The sequence below is a fragment of the Uloborus diversus genome, chromosome 9, assembly GCF_026930045.1.
Source record: "Uloborus diversus isolate 005 chromosome 9, Udiv.v.3.1, whole genome shotgun sequence".
Lineage (NCBI taxonomy): Eukaryota > Metazoa > Arthropoda > Arachnida > Araneae > Uloboridae > Uloborus > Uloborus diversus.
In genome coordinates, this window is record NC_072739.1 from 4,627,282 (window position 1) to 4,648,969 (window position 21,688).

The 21,688-nt window shown below is 37.1% G+C and overlaps 1 protein-coding gene across 1 annotated transcript in view; it reads right to left on the minus strand.

Moving 5' to 3' along the window:
* Positions 1–308: 308 nt before the first annotated feature.
* Positions 309–21,688, minus strand: part of LOC129229527 (clotting factor B-like) — a 31,107-nt gene continuing 9,727 nt past the window's right edge. Inside the window, exons 2-7 of the mRNA XM_054863847.1 lie at positions 17,969–18,268; positions 14,819–15,342; positions 10,671–10,771; positions 6,683–6,930; positions 2,280–2,446; positions 309–766 (exon numbers count right to left, since the gene is read on the minus strand). Of these exons, the coding sequence (XP_054719822.1) occupies positions 494–766; positions 2,280–2,446; positions 6,683–6,930; positions 10,671–10,771; positions 14,819–15,342; positions 17,969–18,268 (1,613 nt within the window). The 3' untranslated portion in view covers positions 309–493. The remainder of the gene's footprint in view (positions 767–2,279; positions 2,447–6,682; positions 6,931–10,670; positions 10,772–14,818; positions 15,343–17,968; positions 18,269–21,688) is intronic.

The window sequence follows — 21,688 nt, forward strand, 5'->3', positions numbered from 1 at the left end:
GCATTCATGAGGTGGGTCATGTCACCCTAGGTGTTGGGTCAAATCTCCCTAGCTCTAGGGACATTTGACCCATTTGCAAACGTGATTAATGTAATTTAGAATTATGCTATTATTTTTAGCCATAATAATGCACAAAATGGCAAATAATTTATGCATATTTTTTATTTCGTTCTAACTATTCTGCAAAAAAAAAAAAAGGAAAATAAAAAACCAAAAATTGGATCAAATCTCCTTAGTTTTCCCTACTGGTTTGTAATTGAATGTAACTAGACATTGGCTTGTGTGTGGGAAAACTTATCATAACGACAGAAATTCAAATTGTTTTATTAAAATAGTAAGTCCTTCCAATAATTCTTTTGACAGATGTAACTGATGTTAAATGAAAGTGTTGAAGAAATTATTCCATCTACTATGATATAACTGGCAGTCATTTTCTGAAAGGTTGTATGAGTCAAAGCTATGAATCTCCCATCCCATTTGAGCCTGCCGGTCATCAGCTTGGAAACATGACTTTCTCGTTTGGCGACGACTTCCACAAAGGTTTTCCGTCCAGGTATTCAAAGTTCTGGGACCTCATTTCTCTGATTTCCTCGCCGACCTCGTTCTGGCTCCTGATGTAGTTTTCGATCCAGGGAAGGTAGGAGGACACCCTGGTGTAGACGCCAGAGAATCCTGGCTCTCCGCACTTGTAACCAAAAGATACGACACCGACCAGCGTCCAATGACCCTCGTCATGTTCGTACAGTAGTGGACCTCCAGAATCTCCCTAGAAGAAATTCAAACAATAAGATGAATTATTTTGCAGGAAGTTACCGACCTAAGCCAGAGCTAATGTAGAAATACATAAAATACACCAGCCAGATCAGTTATACCATTTGAGGACTGCAGCTTCGTGCTTTTTAGCACTCGTCAACCTGGAATAGAAAGTAACTGAGCTAGAGACAGAAAACCTCTTAAGGAAGCCAAGAGAGCCAAACAAACTGGTAGCTAATGTAGTAGCTACCAGTTTTTTTGGCTCTTTTAAGAGGTTTCCTGCCTCCAGCTCAGTTATTTCCTATTCTGGGCTGATGAGTGCTAAAAAGCAGAAAACTGCAGTCCTCGGATGGAATTACTGAGCTGGGTGGTTTATTTTATGTAAGACAAATTATTGTTGGCAGGGTGATAAGGCGTTGGCTTTCTGCTCTGTGGTTCCGACCCACAGTGGTGAATTTTTTGAGTTGTAGAAAATAGTCAGTGCCCATGTCATATGATTATGCAGCATGTAAATGATCCCTTATGTATTCATTTGGCTTTGAATGCTCTGGGGAGAATTGAATTCTTTTTATAGTTTAGCATCAAAGAGAGTCTTGGTGTCTCCATCTGGTGGGAAACTGGGCGTCAAAATTATCTGTGGTATTGACATCTACGCATCAATGGTGGCACAAGAAAGACTGCCACGCAGCTTGAAACTAATTCTATTCTATTTTACGGTTGACTTTTCTTCAATGGATGCAATGCACTAATTTTTAAAAATCGTATCTTCAACTAAATTTTTTCTTTCACCCTTGTGGTGTTCGTTGTTCGTGTTTATCGGAAGGCGTACGTTTTGCCTTAAATTGAGTAGGATCTTCTACTGTGACCCTTTTTCCGCGGAAGCAGTGTTACAGCCTTTTTTTTTTCTGGGGAGGGGGGGCGGGACGCCGTCACCCGAAATATTTGGATTCGTAATGTAAAAACAGTGCTAATTGGTTTCAAACCACTTTTTAGGGTTAGTTCCCTTTACTTTTTTCCCAGATCTCTAGCATTATTTAATGGCATATGAAACAGTAACAGCGTCCAAAGTTGTGTAATTTTTCTTTAGGAGTTACTAGTTTCCAATTTATGCTTACAAACATGACTTCTAAATCTTATCAGTTTAATCCTTTCTAAATACGTTTAAATCCAACGGAACTTGAAGTCAGTGGCATAGCCAAGCAGAGGGTCCATGGGGTCTGGACACTCCACAAAGTGAGTAAGAAAATTCAAAAATGAAAATGTCCACCTTTTAACACAATTTTTCCTTTTCGTACATTTTAGAAAACTCCAATTTGAATTCATGTAAATTTCATCGGACCTCCTCCAAAATGAAATCCTGGCTACGCTGCTGCAAGTCTATATCAGTTTTACAGCTTCCTGAACGCAAGAAATGAGAATTCAAGACAATGGAAATATTTTTATATGTATAAAATGAAGGGCTAAGGAATATATAATAAACTTTGAAGTTACTGTGAGCTGACTATCTGAGTCATTGGTTATAGTACCTGGCAAGCATCTTTTCCTCCTTCTTCCAGCCCTGCACAAATGAAGCTGTTAGTTATGCCCCTCGGAAAAGGGGTTGCTGGTAGCTTCTGAAACTGGGCATTGCAACGAGCGTTGGAGACGACAGGTAGACCGTTGACTTCTTGAAGATGCATCGAGCTGACGCCACCTGGAGAACCATACCATATTTTATTTTAGAGATATGTTTTTTTTTTCTTCAGGCTTCACCAAAAGGTAATTGTCACAAAACTTGTGACCGGATAAATATTGATGGTAGAATATTCGGGGGTGCCCACATGGGGGAGGGAAGGGGGGGGTGAGGTTATTATTCTAATTTCTTTTTTTGGGGGGAGGGAGTGTTCTTTGCGATTTTTAGGGCGGGGCACTCCTGAAATATTTGATACAAATGTGATTTTTGAATAGTTTTCATACTTGCCTTTTGTTACTGCCTAATACAATAAAGACTTCTTGTCTACTGCTTGTCTCTGCGGCTGTCCCGCAGATTCGATATGCCATATGATTTCTTAAAATAATAATAATAATAATAAAAGCAATGGACAAGAAAAAACGGTCGATTGCACCCCCCCACCCCTTTGAGCTATTACAGCCAAAATCAAATCAGCTCTTGTACCCTCTTAAGGCTACCTTTGTTAGATTCCGTTCATTGCTTTTCTCGAGATATAGCTGTCGCAAATAGCAATTGCTCAACCCCCTTTAGAGCTATCAGCATCAAAACTGAATCAGCACCTATTCTTTCTATCGTCAACATATGAACCGAATTTCGTTTGATTCCGCCCTTTACTTTCTGAGATATAGCGGTGGCACGCATAACGAAAAAAATTTTCGATTGCTCCTCCCCCCCCCCCCTTCGGGGGAATTGGCGCCGAAAACTAACGAGAACCAATTCACACGGGGCACATTGTGTACCAAATTTCGCTCGATTTCATGAGATAGATTTTGCTCTCCAGAGCAAAAAGAGAACGACCATAAAAAATCGGTCACACACAGACAAAAATGGTCAAAATATACTCGGCATATCTCCAAAAGGTGTAAATCTGTGAAAATCAGAAAAATTTCGCAGATTCAATACTTTTTTCTATATATTAGATAGAAAGAAAAAAAAAAAGGAAATAAAGTTAAACTAACTTTTGTTAAACGAGGTTTCGGTTAAAAGAGTTTCTGATAAATGAGGTTCTACTGTCTACATTTACTGCTGAACGTTAATTCTAATGAGGTTATGTATTCTAATGGGGACAGTAGCGTAAGCTGATGCAAATGAGGGGGTAGGAGGGAGGGGGTATCTTGCTACACCAAGTTAATCGTAGTTTTCGTTAAAGATCTCGCAATAACAAAAATCGAATCTCTGTGGGATGAACAAATAGAGAGCGCAATATTAATCCAAAAGTGGGGCAAGGATAACACCATGTGCTAATCGCGCGTGGAAAAAACTCTACTGACTGATCAGTTTGCGAAAATTAATTCAACGCAGAGACGGATGTGAATAGACCTTTCCTTAGTCATATAGATGAATATAATTAGTTTTTTTTTTCATGAAATTAATAGATAAATATGGATTGATAAATATCGAGAGATAGACCGATAAAAAATATAGAGAGGAAAGCTGTACCCAGAGATATAGACATAAATTGAATTTCATAGATAGATGTGATAATAGTAGATTATATAAACATAAAATAGGATAATAGGGGGAGTCGGGGCTCGTAGATCAGCTTTTCTACGCATCATTTTTTATCTCATCAAAAATTTAAATGAGTAGTTTGATTTTCAATTTTGAGTTTCATTAAATATTTCTCATCATCCCAGATATTTTTGAACGTGATCAATTCCTTAACTTTTTTAATAATATTTTTCAAAAAGAACTTCGTGAAGTGGACCAACGTTCCCCGGGTTGCAAATATTATCCAATATTTGTAATTATGTATTTTAAATTGTTTTGTGTTTAAGATGGAAAAACTTAAAGATTGAAATTCAATATAACATTAAATTAAACCAATTTTTAAATTAACTTTTGCGCTATTTATGACAGAATCATCAACATTTATTCGAGAATAAGGGCAACTTGGGTCTTCCTCAACTTCACCATTGCTGAAACTAGAATATTGCTTTTCTAATTTTTCTGAAAGTTTTCGATTTTTATCGGTTTTCTGAAAGTGGGGTAAGGTAACCATAGGTATAGTATCGAGCAAAAACTGGTCCCGTGGGCAACCGAACTATTCTAGTAGACGGGAAAGCGTCTGACAAGCGCATGCGCGAAAACAGCTTTTTGCCGTAGCCGTGTAGGATGCATTGCATCCTCTAAGCTTTTGTCTGTACAAATTTCGCTTGTTCAATGGAAGCCGGTGACTGTCGCGACGGAGTTGTGTATTTAGTTATACTACATCTATTAATGTAACCCGGGTTCTTGATCTGTAAAAATGCTGTCACAATCATCTTTTTACGACAAAAATGAAGTAACGGCGAATAATTATGAACAAAAAGAAATTTCTTTATGAAGGAGCTCAATTTATTGCTCCATTTTTCTTGAGAACAATTAAAAAAAATAAAAACGTTGCAGACTTATGAAAATTACTCAGCACTGCCAGGCCAAAATAACAACATTTGTTTCTGCTGATTTATTTTTTTAATATATCATAGTACCATACGAATTTATTATAGGATTTGTAGGATTATAGGTGCTATTTGTTGGTCATAAATTAAAATAAGAAATATTTATATTAAAATTATCGAAACCAACCCAAGGGTTGGACCCAACTCGTTGGCCCACACGAATGGAGACATAAATATGGATTTTTAAAAATACCCCGCCCCCATATTTAAGCAGCCAAGGACATCATCAAAACATCTTCTAATATTCTTTCGTCGAAATTTTACTTTTTAAGTTGTTATTTTTCCGGAGACCTAAACTAGGACTTCATAGAGAATGACATGGCGAGGAAGAAAAATAAAGTATGTGGTGTGGTGAAAAGAATTAAGCATTTAAAATGGGCTTGTTCTTGCTGTATAGTCCGAAGATGAGACTTTATTACACTAAACGAGTAACCATGGGGCTTGAAATACTCCTAAGGGCCTGTTCACATATCGGCAGTCCGTTCCGTCCATCACGTTTCTTTCCTCCCGAAACAGGTTTTCTTTGCTGGTTGCCATGACAGCAAGCCATCTTGGACGGGACCGGTTTCGATCAGAAAAACCTTGATATCTGACGGCCGTCAAAAGTAGAACGGCATTTCATTGGTTTCCGCCAAGCAGCGCGCTCTTCTCTATGGCGGGGGAATTCAGTCACGTGATTGATGTGCGGCGACCGTATGTGAACACTGCTCTGCTTTCGTCCGCAGTCCGTCACGTCAAAAAACAGTAGGCTTGCCAGACGTCCCGATTTGACCGGGACAGTCCCGGTTTTAAGACAAATTTCCGGTGTCCCGGCCAGTTTACTTCATGTCCCGGAAAAAGATAAATTTGATTACAAATGACCAAAAAGTCTAAAAATAATAAATTGTAAAGGATTATTTAGGATAATAACTTTATCATTTGTAATATTAATTTTTAAAATTAATACCAGGTTAACTGGTGAGAATTTTGACAACAAGATAAATACCCCCCCCCCCACATACAAAAAACAAAAGTCTTATAAAATGAAAAGTATATTTGAATATTTTTCACCTTTCTATTCATCATTCAAAGTGTTTTTTTCTATTTAAGAACTTTTTATTTCATCTAAAATGAAATGTGCAAATTTTATCTACTTATGTCATTTTTTATCACCCCTGTTTTAGGTTCACATTTAGTAACCATTTATTCATAGCATTGAGAATAAATTGCCCTATAAAACATTCGAAAAATCAGCTACAGGTGTACACCCTTTTGAATACTAGCGACGCTGGGAGGGGGGGGGGGGACATTCCGGTGTCCCGGTTGAATATTTCAGAAATTTGGCAAGCCTACTCCTAAGTCAAGTTGACCTAACAGAACTAAATAGTAATCAAAAGCAGTTCGTATATCTGTTGGTTGAAAGAACTAGAATACTTTCATTCAGCAATGGATTGATAACAATATACTACACTCCCCTAGTATAGGGAATGGGGTCCTGAAGACACTTCTCATTTATTTATTTTTTTATCTAAACCGAGAGCCTAGCAACCCCCGATTCAGCATCGTCATAGGTACTGATTAGGAATAGAAACTTGAAGGACTTCGTCAGCACGACGGATTTAACGTGCACCAGTCAGGATTAGCGAACACGGATGACCTTTGATCCGGCTGGCATCGAACCCGCAACGCACCAGGTACGAGTCCAACGCCTTGCCGATCAAGCCATCCCGGTCTTAAAGATTAATATAGGTTAAAGTTATATCTGAGCTGTTATGTTAATTGTTAATTTTTTATTTACCATAGCTCAGGTCTCCCCACCCGAGGACGGTGACGTTATCTCCGTCCTGCACCATCTCTTCTCCGGGCAGGCAGGCGGGCACGATGTCCGTGTGTAGTGTGAAAGGGAGCCGCATGATGGCGATGTCGTCGTAGTAGAAGCGGGACCGGTATCCTTCGTGCAGCCGGATGTCCTGCACGTAGAAGTCCACATTCCCTTCGTCCAGTTTCAGGATGCCAACTTGGACGCGGTAATGCTTCGGGTCCAGGCTGCAATTTAAACAGATAGTAATTAGAAGGCTGCTAGTAAGAACTATGTACAGGGTGAGAAGAAATAACTTGGACACACATATTACATCATGACTTTGATGTTTATGAAAATATTACGACCAAACTTCAAAATTACGTAGGACAGTCAGAAAGTTAGTTGCATTACTTCGTAAATATGTTTCCTCTAAGACTATTTTGATGACACTGTGTGGTAACACTTCAGACATGTACCTTTATCGCGTGACAGTGACGTAGCGGCTTCCTCGAGGTACGTTTAGTTTTTCTTATAATCAGTTGCAAACATTTCTCGACAGCTGCAAGTAGCGTCCAAATTGGAAATCCGTGCAGTAATTCGTTTTGGTGAGCAAAAAGGTGCAACTGCACTGAAATTTATAAGCAGTTGCATGAAGTGTATGGCGAAAATGCAATGCTACTTTAAGCCATCGCGAAATGGAACTTGTTTGAGGACGGACGTACAGAAACTGATGACTTTGAGCTTGAGAGAAGACCATCAACTGTGACAATTTAAGAGTGGAATCCTCCTCCTTATAACCCAGACACTTCACCTTATGGCTTTCATGTTTTTGGTCTCATGAAAGATTAACTTTTAAAGCGACAATATCTCTCGCATGATGAGGTTTTAAAGCTACAGCCCAAAGTTGGTTATCAAGCATTGGGCGGTATTTCTTTGTAGAAGGCATCAGAATTCTTGTAGCACGTCCCGACAAATGTTTAAATAACGGAAATAACTATGCCAAAAAGTAGATTTTGAATGAAACTTTAAGATACCAATAAAGTTATTGCAAAAAATTACGTCCTGTTTTGTTTTCTTGAGCAGTGCAACTAACTTATTGACTGACCCTCGTAATATAAATACAATATTTCGGCTAATATCTTTACAAATTTCCAAAGTGTCTACCTTTAGCCTTAATACAGAGCTTTAAACGTGTCACAAAATTTTCGGCTAGGCCGCGATTCACTTACTGATTTTATCCCATGTCTTGCATAAGGATTTAGGATTTCTTCGGGGATGCCAAAGTTTTATGAAGTTTAGCACACACCCTTGTCTCCCCGAGAGACCAAACCAGAATAATCCATTGAGTTCAAATCTGGGGAATACGGTAGTTATTCTAGAGCTCCGATGTAGCCTGGAAAATGTGTCTTGCACCTGTCTTGAGTGTCTTTAGTTCTGTGTACAGGTGATGAATCCTGTTGGAAGGTCTGTCTTTTGTTTATAAAGAACTGTTGTGACCAAGGTAAGACAGCATCTTCCAAAATGCGTTTGTGGTATGTTTCTTGACTAATTCTATCCCTTGATCAACAAAAAACAAGTGATATTTTCCCACCAGCACATATCTCACCCCAAACCATTAGATTGGTGTCGTTGACACCGTTCCACAATGCAAGAAGATCTTGGAGACAAGCATGTGTGCTAAACCTCATAAAACTTTGGAATCCCTAAAGAAATCCCTTTTTGCAAGAAATGGGATAAAATGTCAGTGAGTTGCAGCCCATAGCCAAAAATTTTGTGACACGTTTAAAGCTCTGTTATAAGGCAAAAGGAAGGCGCTTTGAAAATTTTAAAAAGTATATTAGGCGAAATAATGTATTCATATTAATTTTGAAGTTTGGTCGTAATATTTTCATTAGCATTAAAGTTATTATGTATTATGTGTGTCCAAGTTATTTCTTGTCACCCTGTAAAAGTAATTAGTATCGCGAGCCGTAATTTTCGCGAAAATGAAGGTAATCGGAGATTTCGAGAGCTGCAAAATTTCTTGAAATTTATGGGAATAGAACCGAAAGTTGAACAGTTCCGAAAGTACCTAATATTTCGCGATGATTAAATTTCCACGATTACGGGCTAATGAAAATAAGTGCTTTTACGGTACAACGGAACAGATCAGCAGCACAGTGAGCTAAAACTTGAATACCGACAGACGGCGTATGAATTGGAAGCGGAAACGGACCACCTCATTTTATAATAGGTAGAATCAGTGAGAACGCGTAAGCAGTAAAATTGCTCTTACTCCCTGATCGTACCGATTATCAAATGAAGTGGTCCGTTTCCGCTTCGAGCTCAGCCGCCATCTTTCCGCGGTCAAGCTGTAACAGCATTTGCTGCCTTCTTGCCCACGCTTGAAACCTTTTGTTTTACTGACTGTAATAAAACATTATAAAGTAAGCTACATTCAACAAATGTATTCAAGTTAGAACAATGGAAAAATATTAGGTGTACCAGTATTTTCTGATTAATTATTAAAGGAAAGAAAATGACAGAGATTTTAATTAAGGTCTAAGTGGGGGGGGGGGGTCATAGTGGATGCGAAAAGAAATCCCAGCATGGCTCTGCCATTGTGTAATGAGTCACCGAAAATTCACGTATGCTACCATTGTCCAGATGCAGTATTTTTTGTTTCCTGATGAACACTACCAGCATCTTATCATGCTCTTCCACCTCCGATTTTCACTCATTCATCTTTCTATAGATTTTTGACGGGTAAAAATTGAAAAACGGAGATCTCAAAACAGATTTTCAATTTGAGTTCTTTGTCTCCATAGAAAAAGTGGAAGGCATTCTTCCATCAATCTACTCATTGTGCCACCCCGCTTGAAAGAAGTCACAATAAAAGCAAACAGAAAATATTGTTAAATGTAAATGTATTAAAAACTGCGTCATTTTGTTCCTTTTTATACACTGACAGACTTTTCGAGTAGACCTGATGATGGATGAGACATTGGAATGTTTTGTCAATAAATATTCTTGAAATCTGTTTCCTCCCATTAATCCAAGTAATGGGAGGTAAATGTTTGGTAAATCTCTGAGTCTTGAAGATAATTCAGGGAAAAGGGGTTAGTGTATAAAATGAGAAGAGCGAAAGCTGACGTAAGGAAATTTAGACTACATTCTTGACATTTGACACCCTCAGGGACCTCCCTCACATGCCAATTGCTCGGTTTATTGCTTTTAAATGCTCAGATAAATCTGAGCAAGTGGATCCCATAGGAAATACAAACTCCATTTACATTTACTATTCTATGGATCATATTTCATGTTTCTTAAAAATCAGAAAAATGCTCAACTTTATTAACTTTTCCTCTTCAAAACACATAATGCCGAAGATAGAATCAATTTTTTTTTTTTTTTTTGTAAAGAAACACTACTTGATAATGCTCTCCTGTAGTGACTTTGTTCAGTCAAATTTTTTCGAATAAAAAATTTATGCCGTGAAATTTTACGCTAACTTTGGTGAGAACAATCCAAGTATCTCCAGGTCCGGTGACGTTTCGAGCCTAGATAAATGTAGATTTTTATCTTTTCCAATAACATTCCCGTTTTTTCCTCCGAGTGTACAAAAGAGCTGTTCAGCTCTCTAATAAGCTATTTTTACTCAATTTATAATCAACCTTAAGAGAACTGTTATTTAGCTCTGTTGCGGACTCTACATGTTGTGAACTGTGCTTTCATTTGGCCTTAAATACGTGCTTACTGATGTGCCAGCTGTGTTTTACGAGTATATCATTTGCCTAATTTCAGGATTATTTTAGCAATTGTAAAGATGTTATTTGTGAACAAAACTGTTGTTTAATAGGGACTGACGCAACTTTCCAAGGGCAGCTAAATTAAAAATGCGAACTCGTAACAATATCAAGACATTCTAAGGTTTGAATCTGGATTGTATTACATGCATAATAAGGCATTATTAGGAAATCTGTATTCATTTTATTCACTAACTTACCTTTTGCCAACGAAACAATGTGCTGCTGTAATGATGTGTCTTTCATCGATGAGGGTGCCTCCGCATAGTTGCGTTGAGGAGTTGCCATAGAAAATAGCCACCTGAAACAGATAAAAAATGCAAGAGTTACGAAGACCAAATCCCAAGCTGTAAAGGTGTTAAAATCTCCTTTAAAGAAAGACGATGACCTTACACAAGTTATCTTAGGGTCTAGCCCTCCTATAGCCCATCACATCGAATATATATTCCTAAGCTTTATATGCATAAGATGTTATATAATAAGAACTATTTACGAACCAAACCTCGAGCACAGATGCAGACAATAGTTAGGGGATGTTTCGTGTGGTCTAATTTCTAATATAGTTAGGACGGTTGTCTTTCCCTCAGATGAACTTGGATCGATCCCCAGCATGGGTAAAAGCGAAACTATACACTTCCCTAGGGGTAAACGGCAATCCTATGACTTGATGCTAAAAGCTAGGGAGTCAGAGGCGTAGCTAGACCCGACTTTCGGGGGGGGGGGTTACTTCTTTATATATATATATATATATATATATATATATATATATATATATATATATATATATATATATATATATATATATATATAGATATATATATATATATATGTGTGTGTGTGTGTGTGTGTAAATTTTTTAAAAAATAAGTTGGAGGTGAATCTTACATACTTTGGAATGGGGTGCCCCAATTCCGATACTTGTGTCAAACAAAACAAAAGCAAAGAATTTTTTTTCTTTTTAATGTTATGGAAAATTCAACTTTTTTTCTTTTCCCTGCATTTAATTTAAAGTGAAATTTTCTAGCAACGGTCTTGTCAAAACAGTCTATCCAAATCAGGGGGGAATCAAATATCTGATGAGCCAGTTCATTTCAGTGTGACTGCCTAATTTAGAGGCTAACACACATCTACAAAAGCTGGCATCCTTGAAAGCTAATAGATACTTCCATTTCCGTCTGTAAACTTGATGTTTGACTTTCAATCTCATCGGTGGTCAGACTATAAAGACTATTTTTACTAACTTGGTTTGCACTAAGAGTATGAAATAAAATAAAAAAAGACTTCTTGAATTATAACTCGCAAAAAATGAAATTGCTTTTCATATCGTTATATTTATATGTTTTTTATGTATTTACATTTATGCTAATTCTAAAGCTGTTAATAAAATTTTAATAAAAAAAGTTAGGCAAGAAATATAGGTGGTCGAAAGTTATTCGCTCAAATGCATACCATCTGTTCTCCTCTCAAGTCTTTATTTTTAATTTTATTAGCTGCTTTAGAATTTACAAAAATATCTATTTGGGAGAACAACAGCAATTTTCGAGCATTATAAACAGAAGTCTTTTTTATTTTCTACTTTTTAATGCGAACCAAGCTAACAGAAATAATCTAGATTCAGTTCGTTTTTGAACATTTTATTCATGTAATGCTATGCAGTTTTTCTTTTGAATTAAAATAAAATTACCTTCAGAAGGGTCCGATGGGACTAATGCTGCTTTGCAGCAGGGGCGGATTCAGGGGAGGGTCAAAGGGTCAGCTGACACACCTGTGACAAGATTTTTTTAATGATTATTATTCAAAACTTCAAATTTTTAGATCCGAAAAAATAGTATCTGGAATTAATGTTTTCCCTTTTTTGCTTCATTCTGTAAGGTTTTTCTTCCCAGTACGTCATAATCCAAAGGATATGACTGAGTTTGTTTACAGGGCTACTGCTATTATGAGTTTTTTGTTCATTTTCAAAAGAACAATCACCTCTAATGAGCTTAAAGTTCTTTCAGAGCACTCTTCCACTTCAAACCACAACGATTTGTGTGTTATAAAATATTTATGTAAATGTATCCAACTATTTAATATGGGTAACGTGACCAGCCTGTCTGCTAAGAAATATGATTTTTCGTGAAATTGGGGGAATATGATACATGGCACAGGTTACGCCTTTGAAAAATTTAGGGGCAGGGGGTAATTTGAAAGGGTTTTGATCTAAAGTTTTGGTGGTGGGGGGGGGGGGGGTCGTAACTTATGAGGGAGTAAGTCATATTTCACTTGGGGGAGATTGACACCCCTGTTTAACTGGTTTTTTATACGGTATAACATGCTGGCCATTGAAACTTGACCCCCCTTTCAAAAAATTCTGGATACGCCCCTGCTTTGCAGACTGTACTTCGTTTTCTTCAGACAACGTTAACTTTCTCTTTTTAGAGCAATCATTTTCGTCATTTTAATTTTTTTCTTTGGGTTTAAAAAAGCTTGTTATCGGTTTTGCTCGCTTCATTATGCAACAACTTTCACTTAGAATGTACTATTTTAAACAGACTGTACGTTTCCAAAAGAATATGCAGAAAATACTAACTGAAAAATCAATGTGATTGCAATGGATAATCTGGTTAGTAAAGGTCGTTTTGACTATGACCTATGACACACACGAGACCAGACCAACTAAAACCTCTATCGTCTCGAATTCCGGTTATGCTATCATTTTTGGATTCGAAGCCCAATGATCTTTAAAGCAGCAAACAAAAACATTTTCTTCAACTCAGAAACAGAGGAATTGTCTTCAAGAGCTGAGGAGGCAGTGGAAAAAAGGGAGAAATTTGTTCCACGATTTGGCTTTCCAGGAAGATTAACCAAAGGCAGTCGTTTCGTGCACTTTCTTGGAAGAAGAGTAAAGGGGTGAAATTCACAGGTTTGACATGTAAAATGAACATTTCAAGTTCATGGTTAAAGGTCATTAAAGTTAAAAGCCATTTCGCCTTGTTATCTGGATTAGTACTGTTCTTTGGTTGCTCTCTTTCTTAAAATTGTGATTCCACAGAAAACCAAAATGATTGGAGTGAAAAGAAAGTATAAGTTTTTTTCAAGTGATGAAAAAAGGAAAATCGTAGAATACCGGCCAAATTAGATTTGCAGCAATTGCTAACCTCAAGAGGATAAATAATGAATCAAAAAAAAAAAAAAAAATCAGGGACCAAAAACAATAAAAGACTTTTTCTTGAAAAAGATATGCTTAAAGTTTCTTTTACTGTCAAAATGATTCCTTAAACTCGCAATAAAGCACTTAATAATGTAATAATAGAATAAATACCTAACAAAACTAATAAATAGGAATTTTAATCAAGAGCCTATATTGTCTTCATTATCGATTTCAAATTTTCACCATCATATTTCAAATTTCTATAAAAAGTTTCTTAAAGCCCCCGGATCACAAAACCTCTTTATCTCGATTTTTTTCTTTAATGTGAAATTCGAAATATACAGATTCGACTGTATGCAATATTCCCACTGCACGGCTCATAAAATTAAACATATTTAACAATTTGCAGAATCTATGACAAAGAAAGGCTGCATATAAGTGGATTTAAAATCAATCTCATTTCTAAAGTGAATTGTCAAATTTCACTCAATTATCAAAAAATTGTCGCAGCAGAGGGAGGCGTCTTTATGTTTGAGGGTCACACATGGAGCAGATTTTCAATGGTATTGGGGAGGGGGGGGGGGAAGCGAAGTGAGTTTTTAACCTTTGTTACTCAGAAAAAAGGCGTTTTGATTTGTTTCTTTTTCTTCTTTTTTTTCTTTCTTTCTCTCTTCTTTTTCTCTCTTTTTTTTGAGACTAACTTTTCGGGGGAGTGGGGTTGTCCCCAAAACTCCACCCTTAGCTACGCCCCTGTAGGGAGTTATTGGATTAAATGGGGTTGGTCACGAGAATCATAAGCCTCCTTAACGCGACGAGTAATTCCATGAAACTGGGTTTGGTAACTTCAATTTCAATAACGAACTCGATTAAGCTGGCACAAATATGAGAACCCTGGTCTCATATTTGTGAAAGACTTATGACCATCACTATTCAATTTGTGTTTTCATTTTCAATACTAACCACCTCCAAAACTAGAAGCTGGATCCATCCTTTTCACCCCCCTCCCTCTTCTCTGAAAATGTTCTTTTAGTAATCCCGTCAGTCCCGTTTTGTTTGCTCCAGAATATTTGCTACCTAATAATAAATAGTAGTTGCAGTATAACTAGGAACATTAGTCTCCTAATTATAAATATTTATTGATAAATATTTGTTCCCCCTCCACATCATTGTCAGAATATGAATCAAAATGAAAGTAAACTTTATCTCACCACTTACCATCCAGGGCCAAATCTTATCCGCCGATTCCCCGCCCACCGTGAAAATCTTCACCCTGTCGACTGATGGTTCTTCTTCGTCCAGCACAGCAGCTCCACTGTAACTTACTGGCTCTGGAGATCTTGGCTCAATTCCTTGGTCCAGAAACTCTTCAAGCAGTGGTTCGTGAAGGACAGCTCCTCCAGTTTCAGAAGACTCCATTCCAGAAGATGGGAACATCTCGGCTTCAGGAGGAGGCATCTTAGCAACAACAGGCGAAGGAGCAGCTTGAACTTGAGGAGGTTTCCCATATATAGGAAAAGGATAAGCTGGAGGCGAAGGAGCTACTTGAATTAGAGGAGGCGGTGGCTTTCCATATATAGGAAAAGGGGAAGCTATAGGCGAAGGAGCAGGTGGACTCTGAGGCGAGTGAAGGATAAAGTCCGGTAAAGGAGCTCCTTGCACAGGAGAAGAAGGTAAGGTTCCAACTGGATAAGGCCCTTGTTGATATTCAGGAGAAATAGAAGTGTGTCTTCTTCCGCATGCTTGAAGGAAAAAAATAAACAAAGAAAACTGATGTTATTTTTCACTTTCGAAAAAGACTAAATATTATTAAGAATCTGGAAAGATATACCAGGTAATCAATAATCCTGTGTTTGTGATGTATTTTGCTCTCCAATTTGTATATAAAAATGTTTAAAGAAAATGAAAATAAAAATAGTAACAACAATAATATAGGGCAATTTTACGGTAAACAGACATCAAGAATTATACTCCAATGAAATATCCAGAATTAATTTGATCTAGCACGTTCTACCTGCTCATGAATGATACACCGGAACATCCCCTAGTGCTTTGCTAGGAGTCAAATGTGGCAGTGGCATTCAGGCTGCTCTATACAGACTTACAACTGGCCACCTTTGAACTTGGTAAAGGAATCCGCCTTACTTATAAAAAAAATGCTGTGATCTTCTAGCTTCACCTGAGTACATTCTGGGTTGCATCGGCCTTTGCAAGGCAGACTTAACCTCCAATCCCCCCAATGTAACTGACTTAATAGCGGTTGACAAACTGCTGGAGCTGATCTGGCATTATATGTCAGATCTCTTCAAGAGAACAAGCAACCACAACAAAAACACTATCAGACGTACCAATTGTTGAACAAAACACCCTTCAAAGATTCCAAAAATGGGAGATTCTTGTTTTATTGCCCGAACTTTATGAAGAGCATAAACTCTACTTCCCCATATAATGCAATCAAACATTGAAGACTTCGAGGAAAAAGTATTTAAATCATATTTTTGTGCTCGGACGTATCCGTAAGATACGTTCGTTACTGAACAAAAAATATTATTAAACTTAGTCTTGCGACTTGCGAACAAGAAATGCGATGGTGAGAGTGCAGATATACTAGTTAGAGCAAGTTCGAGTTTTTGTCGGCACAAAGGGTCTCTCTGGGTTAACTGTGTCATCTTCTTTTTCCGAGAAAAATACATTTTGCATTTTAGAAAGAATTTTTTGTTGTTGCGTTAATGAAGCATGAAAATGTAGCAAAGGATTCGGTTTTGGGATCGCGATTTTATCGAAGGAACTTCTTTTGCCCAGGGCCTGATTAACCAAACGGCTCGGGAAGCTTGAACTTTCCCCTCAGAATTTTAAGGGGTCCCGAATATCACTGTAAAACTGTTTAACAATTTCACTTTCTACTTTTAATTACATTTTCTAAAGATATTACAAACACTGCTACTTGCTTAACAAAAATGTCTGAAAGAACTAAATTATTGAAAGAGAGGACGCATTTGATAAAATGTAGCTACAAGTCATTTTTTTAAATGTGGGATTTGATTCAACCCTGTTACAATTTTTCTTTTATGACATTTAATTTCCTTTGTGAAGAGAATTCAAATGCAACATATGTAATAAACAAGATTTCTGTCAATCGGTAAGGTGTAATAAACTTAGTATTAGTCAATAAGAATGTTTAGAAAATTTCCCCAAACAAAAAGTGGGGGGCACCAAAATGAGGCCAAGCTTCCCCTAATTTCATTGGTTAATCGGGCCCTGCTTTTGCCATCGTGATTTGTTAAGATGGATCCGTTTTGGAGATTACGAATTTTGCTGAAGGTGAGCTCATACCAAAAATAACAATAATAATAATATTACGTTTAAAAGAGGAGCATACACCTTTTGAAACGCTTCCATCTTAACGTTCCTTTTCAATCTAGAGTCAACTGGCACCGTTTACCGTCGTTCGGCCCTTATGGTTCTAGAGTCGATCACTGAGCTAAACGAGGAGTTGCCATAGTTGCCATGCATTAATAAGAAGCCTCGAAAAAAATGAATACGTTTGTCTTGATCAAGATATCAACCAGTATGCCATTGACAGTAATGCCGAATGGTAACAATCTCGTCTCTAAAGTTGTAAAAAAATTCCGTATGTTATGGCAAGAACTTAAAGAGCTTCAAAGTTACTCTAAGTTAGTCTTTTTGCATTAAACGTAATTGAAACTTCAGGTTTTGCTTAGATTCCTTAAAAAGGAATAAGTGGTGCGGTTTAGTCACCTAATTACTGCTTCATATTTCTAACCCCCAACACACAAATTAAGGGGATTATAAGTTTGATAAGCGCCTAAACGAATGGACCGATTTTGAAAAAGAAAAAAAAAATGTTCGAAAGGAGAGTTGATATAGAATGTTCTTAGCTAGGTTGCGTCTTCGGATGACCTCTGAAAGGATGACCTTAAAAACCTCTAAAAGGTTTTTCGCGATTTTTGCAGTGAAAACATATTTAAAAATTTAGTACCAAAATAAAGAGTAATTTTGTCTGCGTCTGATGAAATAAATGTGTTTGGAACTTCCATGTTATATAGAATTCGAATTATAACGGTTTTTAAATTCATATTTTAAATATGGCTTAGCTAAACCTTCATTCTCACGATTGGTAGCAGAATTCATTGTTGGCCGACAGGGAAAGAAGACACGATGATTTAAAATTTTTATCTGATGCCAGTTTCTATTTAATAAAATACTTGTATTTTATTTTAGTAGTAAGGTTTTTAAAAGGATTTTCAATTTCCCCTCTTGATTCTGCATTTGCGACTTAGTCGGGGTTTTTAAAAATTAAATTTAGTTCCATTTTTAAAAGTAAGCAACTTTCCGAGTTTCACCCACCTTTCGGGCTGATGCGACTGATGTGTTTAGGACGTGGCGCTGTTGTTGTTGTTGTTGGTGGTGGTGTTTCTGTAGTCGAAGTCGTCGTTCTGCGCCTAGGACAGCAGACCATTGGCACTTCTGTACTGGACCATCCACAGACCTTAGGGTTTCCGCGCCTTTTTCGGATGTTGGCCAACATCACTGGACAAGAAGTGACCAACACACACTCCTCGCAATCTGCAGAGCATGAGGTACGGGAACGCACAGCAGTGAAACGCACTTCAGCTATTACGTTATGTACTGCAGTTGCAGAAAACACTGGGGAAAAAAAATGCATGTGTGTAAAATAGGTAATCGAAGAAACACAATCCAAGCTCATTTCACCAATTAAATGAACAAAGTTTATATCCTTTTCAATACTTCAGCCATTACGGGTGCAGGAGACTGGAGAAAATTTACTTCCGTTTCAGTCTTATGCCTAAGTTGTAGTGGTGGAGATTAATTGGTGTGGTACCATTACTATTAATGATTAATACAGTTATCGTCGTACTCTTATGGGCAATGATGATCGCCTAGTACTGAGGATTTTTTTAACAGATACTGTCTTACCCCGGTTTAACGACACTCTATTTAATGAATTTTACGGTTTAGCGAATTTTTCTTTTCCAACCCCGACTAAAATAAAGGCAAAAACCCCTATTTACAGGATAATAAACCCCGAATTTACGAATTATTTTAACAGCCAAAATAATTTTTTTCCTGTTAATTTGAGTTTGTAAAACTTACTTTTTCTAATCCTTTACATATGGCCTGCAAACTGTAAAAAACATCTTTCATGCAGCAGGCTGTAAATGACACAGTATTTTCTTCTCTCCATAAAGTCAAAAGAGATCTATTTCGAGTCAAGTATTAAGGAAATTGTCAAACATCTACAACTCAGCATTTTAAAATTTAAAATTAACTAGTGTGTAATTAGTCACGAAATGCTGAATAAAAAGTGTACCCTTACTAATCATGGATATTTTTGTGCAGTTGTTTATTAGAGCTTTTAGATAAGGTAAGTGCATTTTTTTCTCACCCCGATATTACGAATAACCCCGATTAACGTATAAAAGTTTAAGTTTCGACGAACTCGTTAATTCGGGGTCCGACTGTACCATCACCCCTTCTAGACATCTGTGGCGATACATCAATTTATGAGCACGATATTAGTTTTCGTTGCGGTGCACATCCGTCTCTAATTGGCAGCGAAAAGCAAAGGGATGTAAGTAGACTTTTTAAAGTTTTGAGTAAAGCGCATGTAAAGTTCATATCCTACGTACGCTTTCATTGACATTTTTTTTCTAAATCATGCTCTGTAGCAGCACCTTCCAGGACTACCAGTACAATCTCTAGCCCCAAAACAGAGGAGAGGTCCCTCTCAGGGCCGATCCTAGGGTGTCGGCCGCCCATGTGCAAAGACCTAATGTGCCGCCCCTCAAGAGTAATTTGCATATTTTGACTAATCTTTAACGTCTATATAAATCTTTCTTTAAATTTCTATGCCAAGTTCGAATTAAAAAAGGGGGGGGGGGGAGGAAACAGAAGAATGATCTTATAAAAAGGAAGAAATTTTTTATAGTAAGAAACTCCTTAGGTACAATTTATATCTTTGATGAAAGTAATAAATACCAAAATTTACTAGTCGTAAAAACCTATTTTATAGTCTTTCTTCGGTGACATCAGAGAAGGGACGTAGGAAGCGGAAGCGTGAGGGGAGGTGTCAGGGTTTCAGGAGAGGAGGATTGCTCCAAGAAAAGTTTCGAAATTGGCGTATGAAAAATATTTTTAGTTAATCTTTAGTTGTGTTTGGTTGCAAGGACAAAAGAGTCAAGTATATTCAAGATGCATGGAGAAATTTTCGAAATTGACGTCAAATATTGCAGTTTTAGGAACTTTTTTCGAGACTTTAGGTGAAAGTAATGTTGCAGTTCTTTCCTAAAATTCTTTAAAAATTCAAATCAATTTGAAGCTATTTTTTAAGACCAAAGCTTAGGAAGGATCGGCGTTCTTCTTGAAAAATCTCCGAAACTGAAATTTTAAACCCGCAATTTTGGGTTACCTTTGTTGACGTTGCAAGAGGTAGGGAAATTCAATCGTCTCTCATCGAAATATTTCAAAATATAAGTTTAAAACACAAATTTAGACTAGACGTTAAATCCCGGTTATCACAAATTTGCCATTTCAACTGCGCTTGCGCGCGGACTTAGCTTTTTGGGCTTTCTGTTTTAAGATTTCGTGTTGCTTGTGTATACTTTTTGGGCTTTCTGTTTTATGATTTCGTGTTGCTTGTGTATATTTAGGCTGAGCGAGAGTCCCACCAAATTAATGAATGCGATTAGAACATTTTCACGACGATTTCGTGATATATTATATGAAACTACGGATATGACTAACTGATATTCTTAAGAGAAAAATGACACTTGAATATTTATTGGTTTGGAAATATTTATTTAACATAAATGTAAAACACGTTGTGTACTTCAAAAATGATTGGAATATTAGTACAGAAATTCGTCTTTTGCGGATATTTTACGTTAGGCGCAAACAACTTAGTATTGTACATTTTTATTTAGGTTGAGGGTACGACTTTGTATTAGAAGTGATGCTGCAATTCTAGTACACTGTTCTGAGGTTAAAAATTTGGTCCTGAAAAGGGACAGAAAAATCAGACACCGAATCCATTAATAATTAAGAAGCAAAATTCAATCTTTACCGAGGCCTAAAAACTAAATCAAAGAAAATTTTGATTTCTAATTTTAATCTGTTGCTATCTCATATTTAAAACCAAATTTAAAATGTTCGTAATTAATTTTAGTAAGATTTTTGAACCGTTTTTGGATAGATTTGAAAACAATAGGGGAAATGTGAAAAAATTCCGAACCAAAACTATTTTCGGAACTGAAATCCATTATTGGCAATTTTTGGGAAGGAGGGATTTTGGGGCTCTTACGGATATTTCTAAAATCGCAATTTTATATTATCTTTGGTGACGTTAACAAAACTGGGAAGCTTCTACGGATCATTCGGATATTTTTGAACATTAATATCTGAAAAACATAACTATAGACTTTTGTACACCTCATCTCGACGATTGATGAATATGCCTTACGCCGTTAAAAGTTACATATGCCTGGCAGTTCTCCTTCGGAATTCTTTGGAAATATAAGTCCCAAAATCGTATTTTAAGCATTGTTTGATAACGATGGGACTAAGAGCGGGCGGGGGTTTAATGTGCCCTCACGAACTATGTTTTTGAAACTGAAGTCAATTTCCGGCTAGTTTAGGCAGGATGCTGCGGCTCCACGGAACCGTCTAAAAACGAAATTTTCAGGTATAGTGATTGCGTTGGAGAAAAGGGGGATCCGGGGTCTTTCCCCAAAAGTTCTTGAAATTGATGTTTGAAAAACGCAATTTTAGTTTGTTTTTCAATACCTAAAGTGAAAGGGGGTGGAATTAGGGGCTTCTCTAAAGACGCTAATTGGGACTGTCTTTGGTAGTAATGCTTGCGAATGGATTTCGGGGTCCTCCATTGCAAAAATTTCGAAAAATGCCAAGGCAATTTTATATGACGTTTGATGACAGGAAGGGCTGTTGTCTAAAAACACGTTTTGGATTTTGGAGCCAACATTTTTTAGGCTATGTTTGATTAAGTTAAGGTGGAAGAGGTGAATCAGGTCCTTAAGATCGATGGTTCAA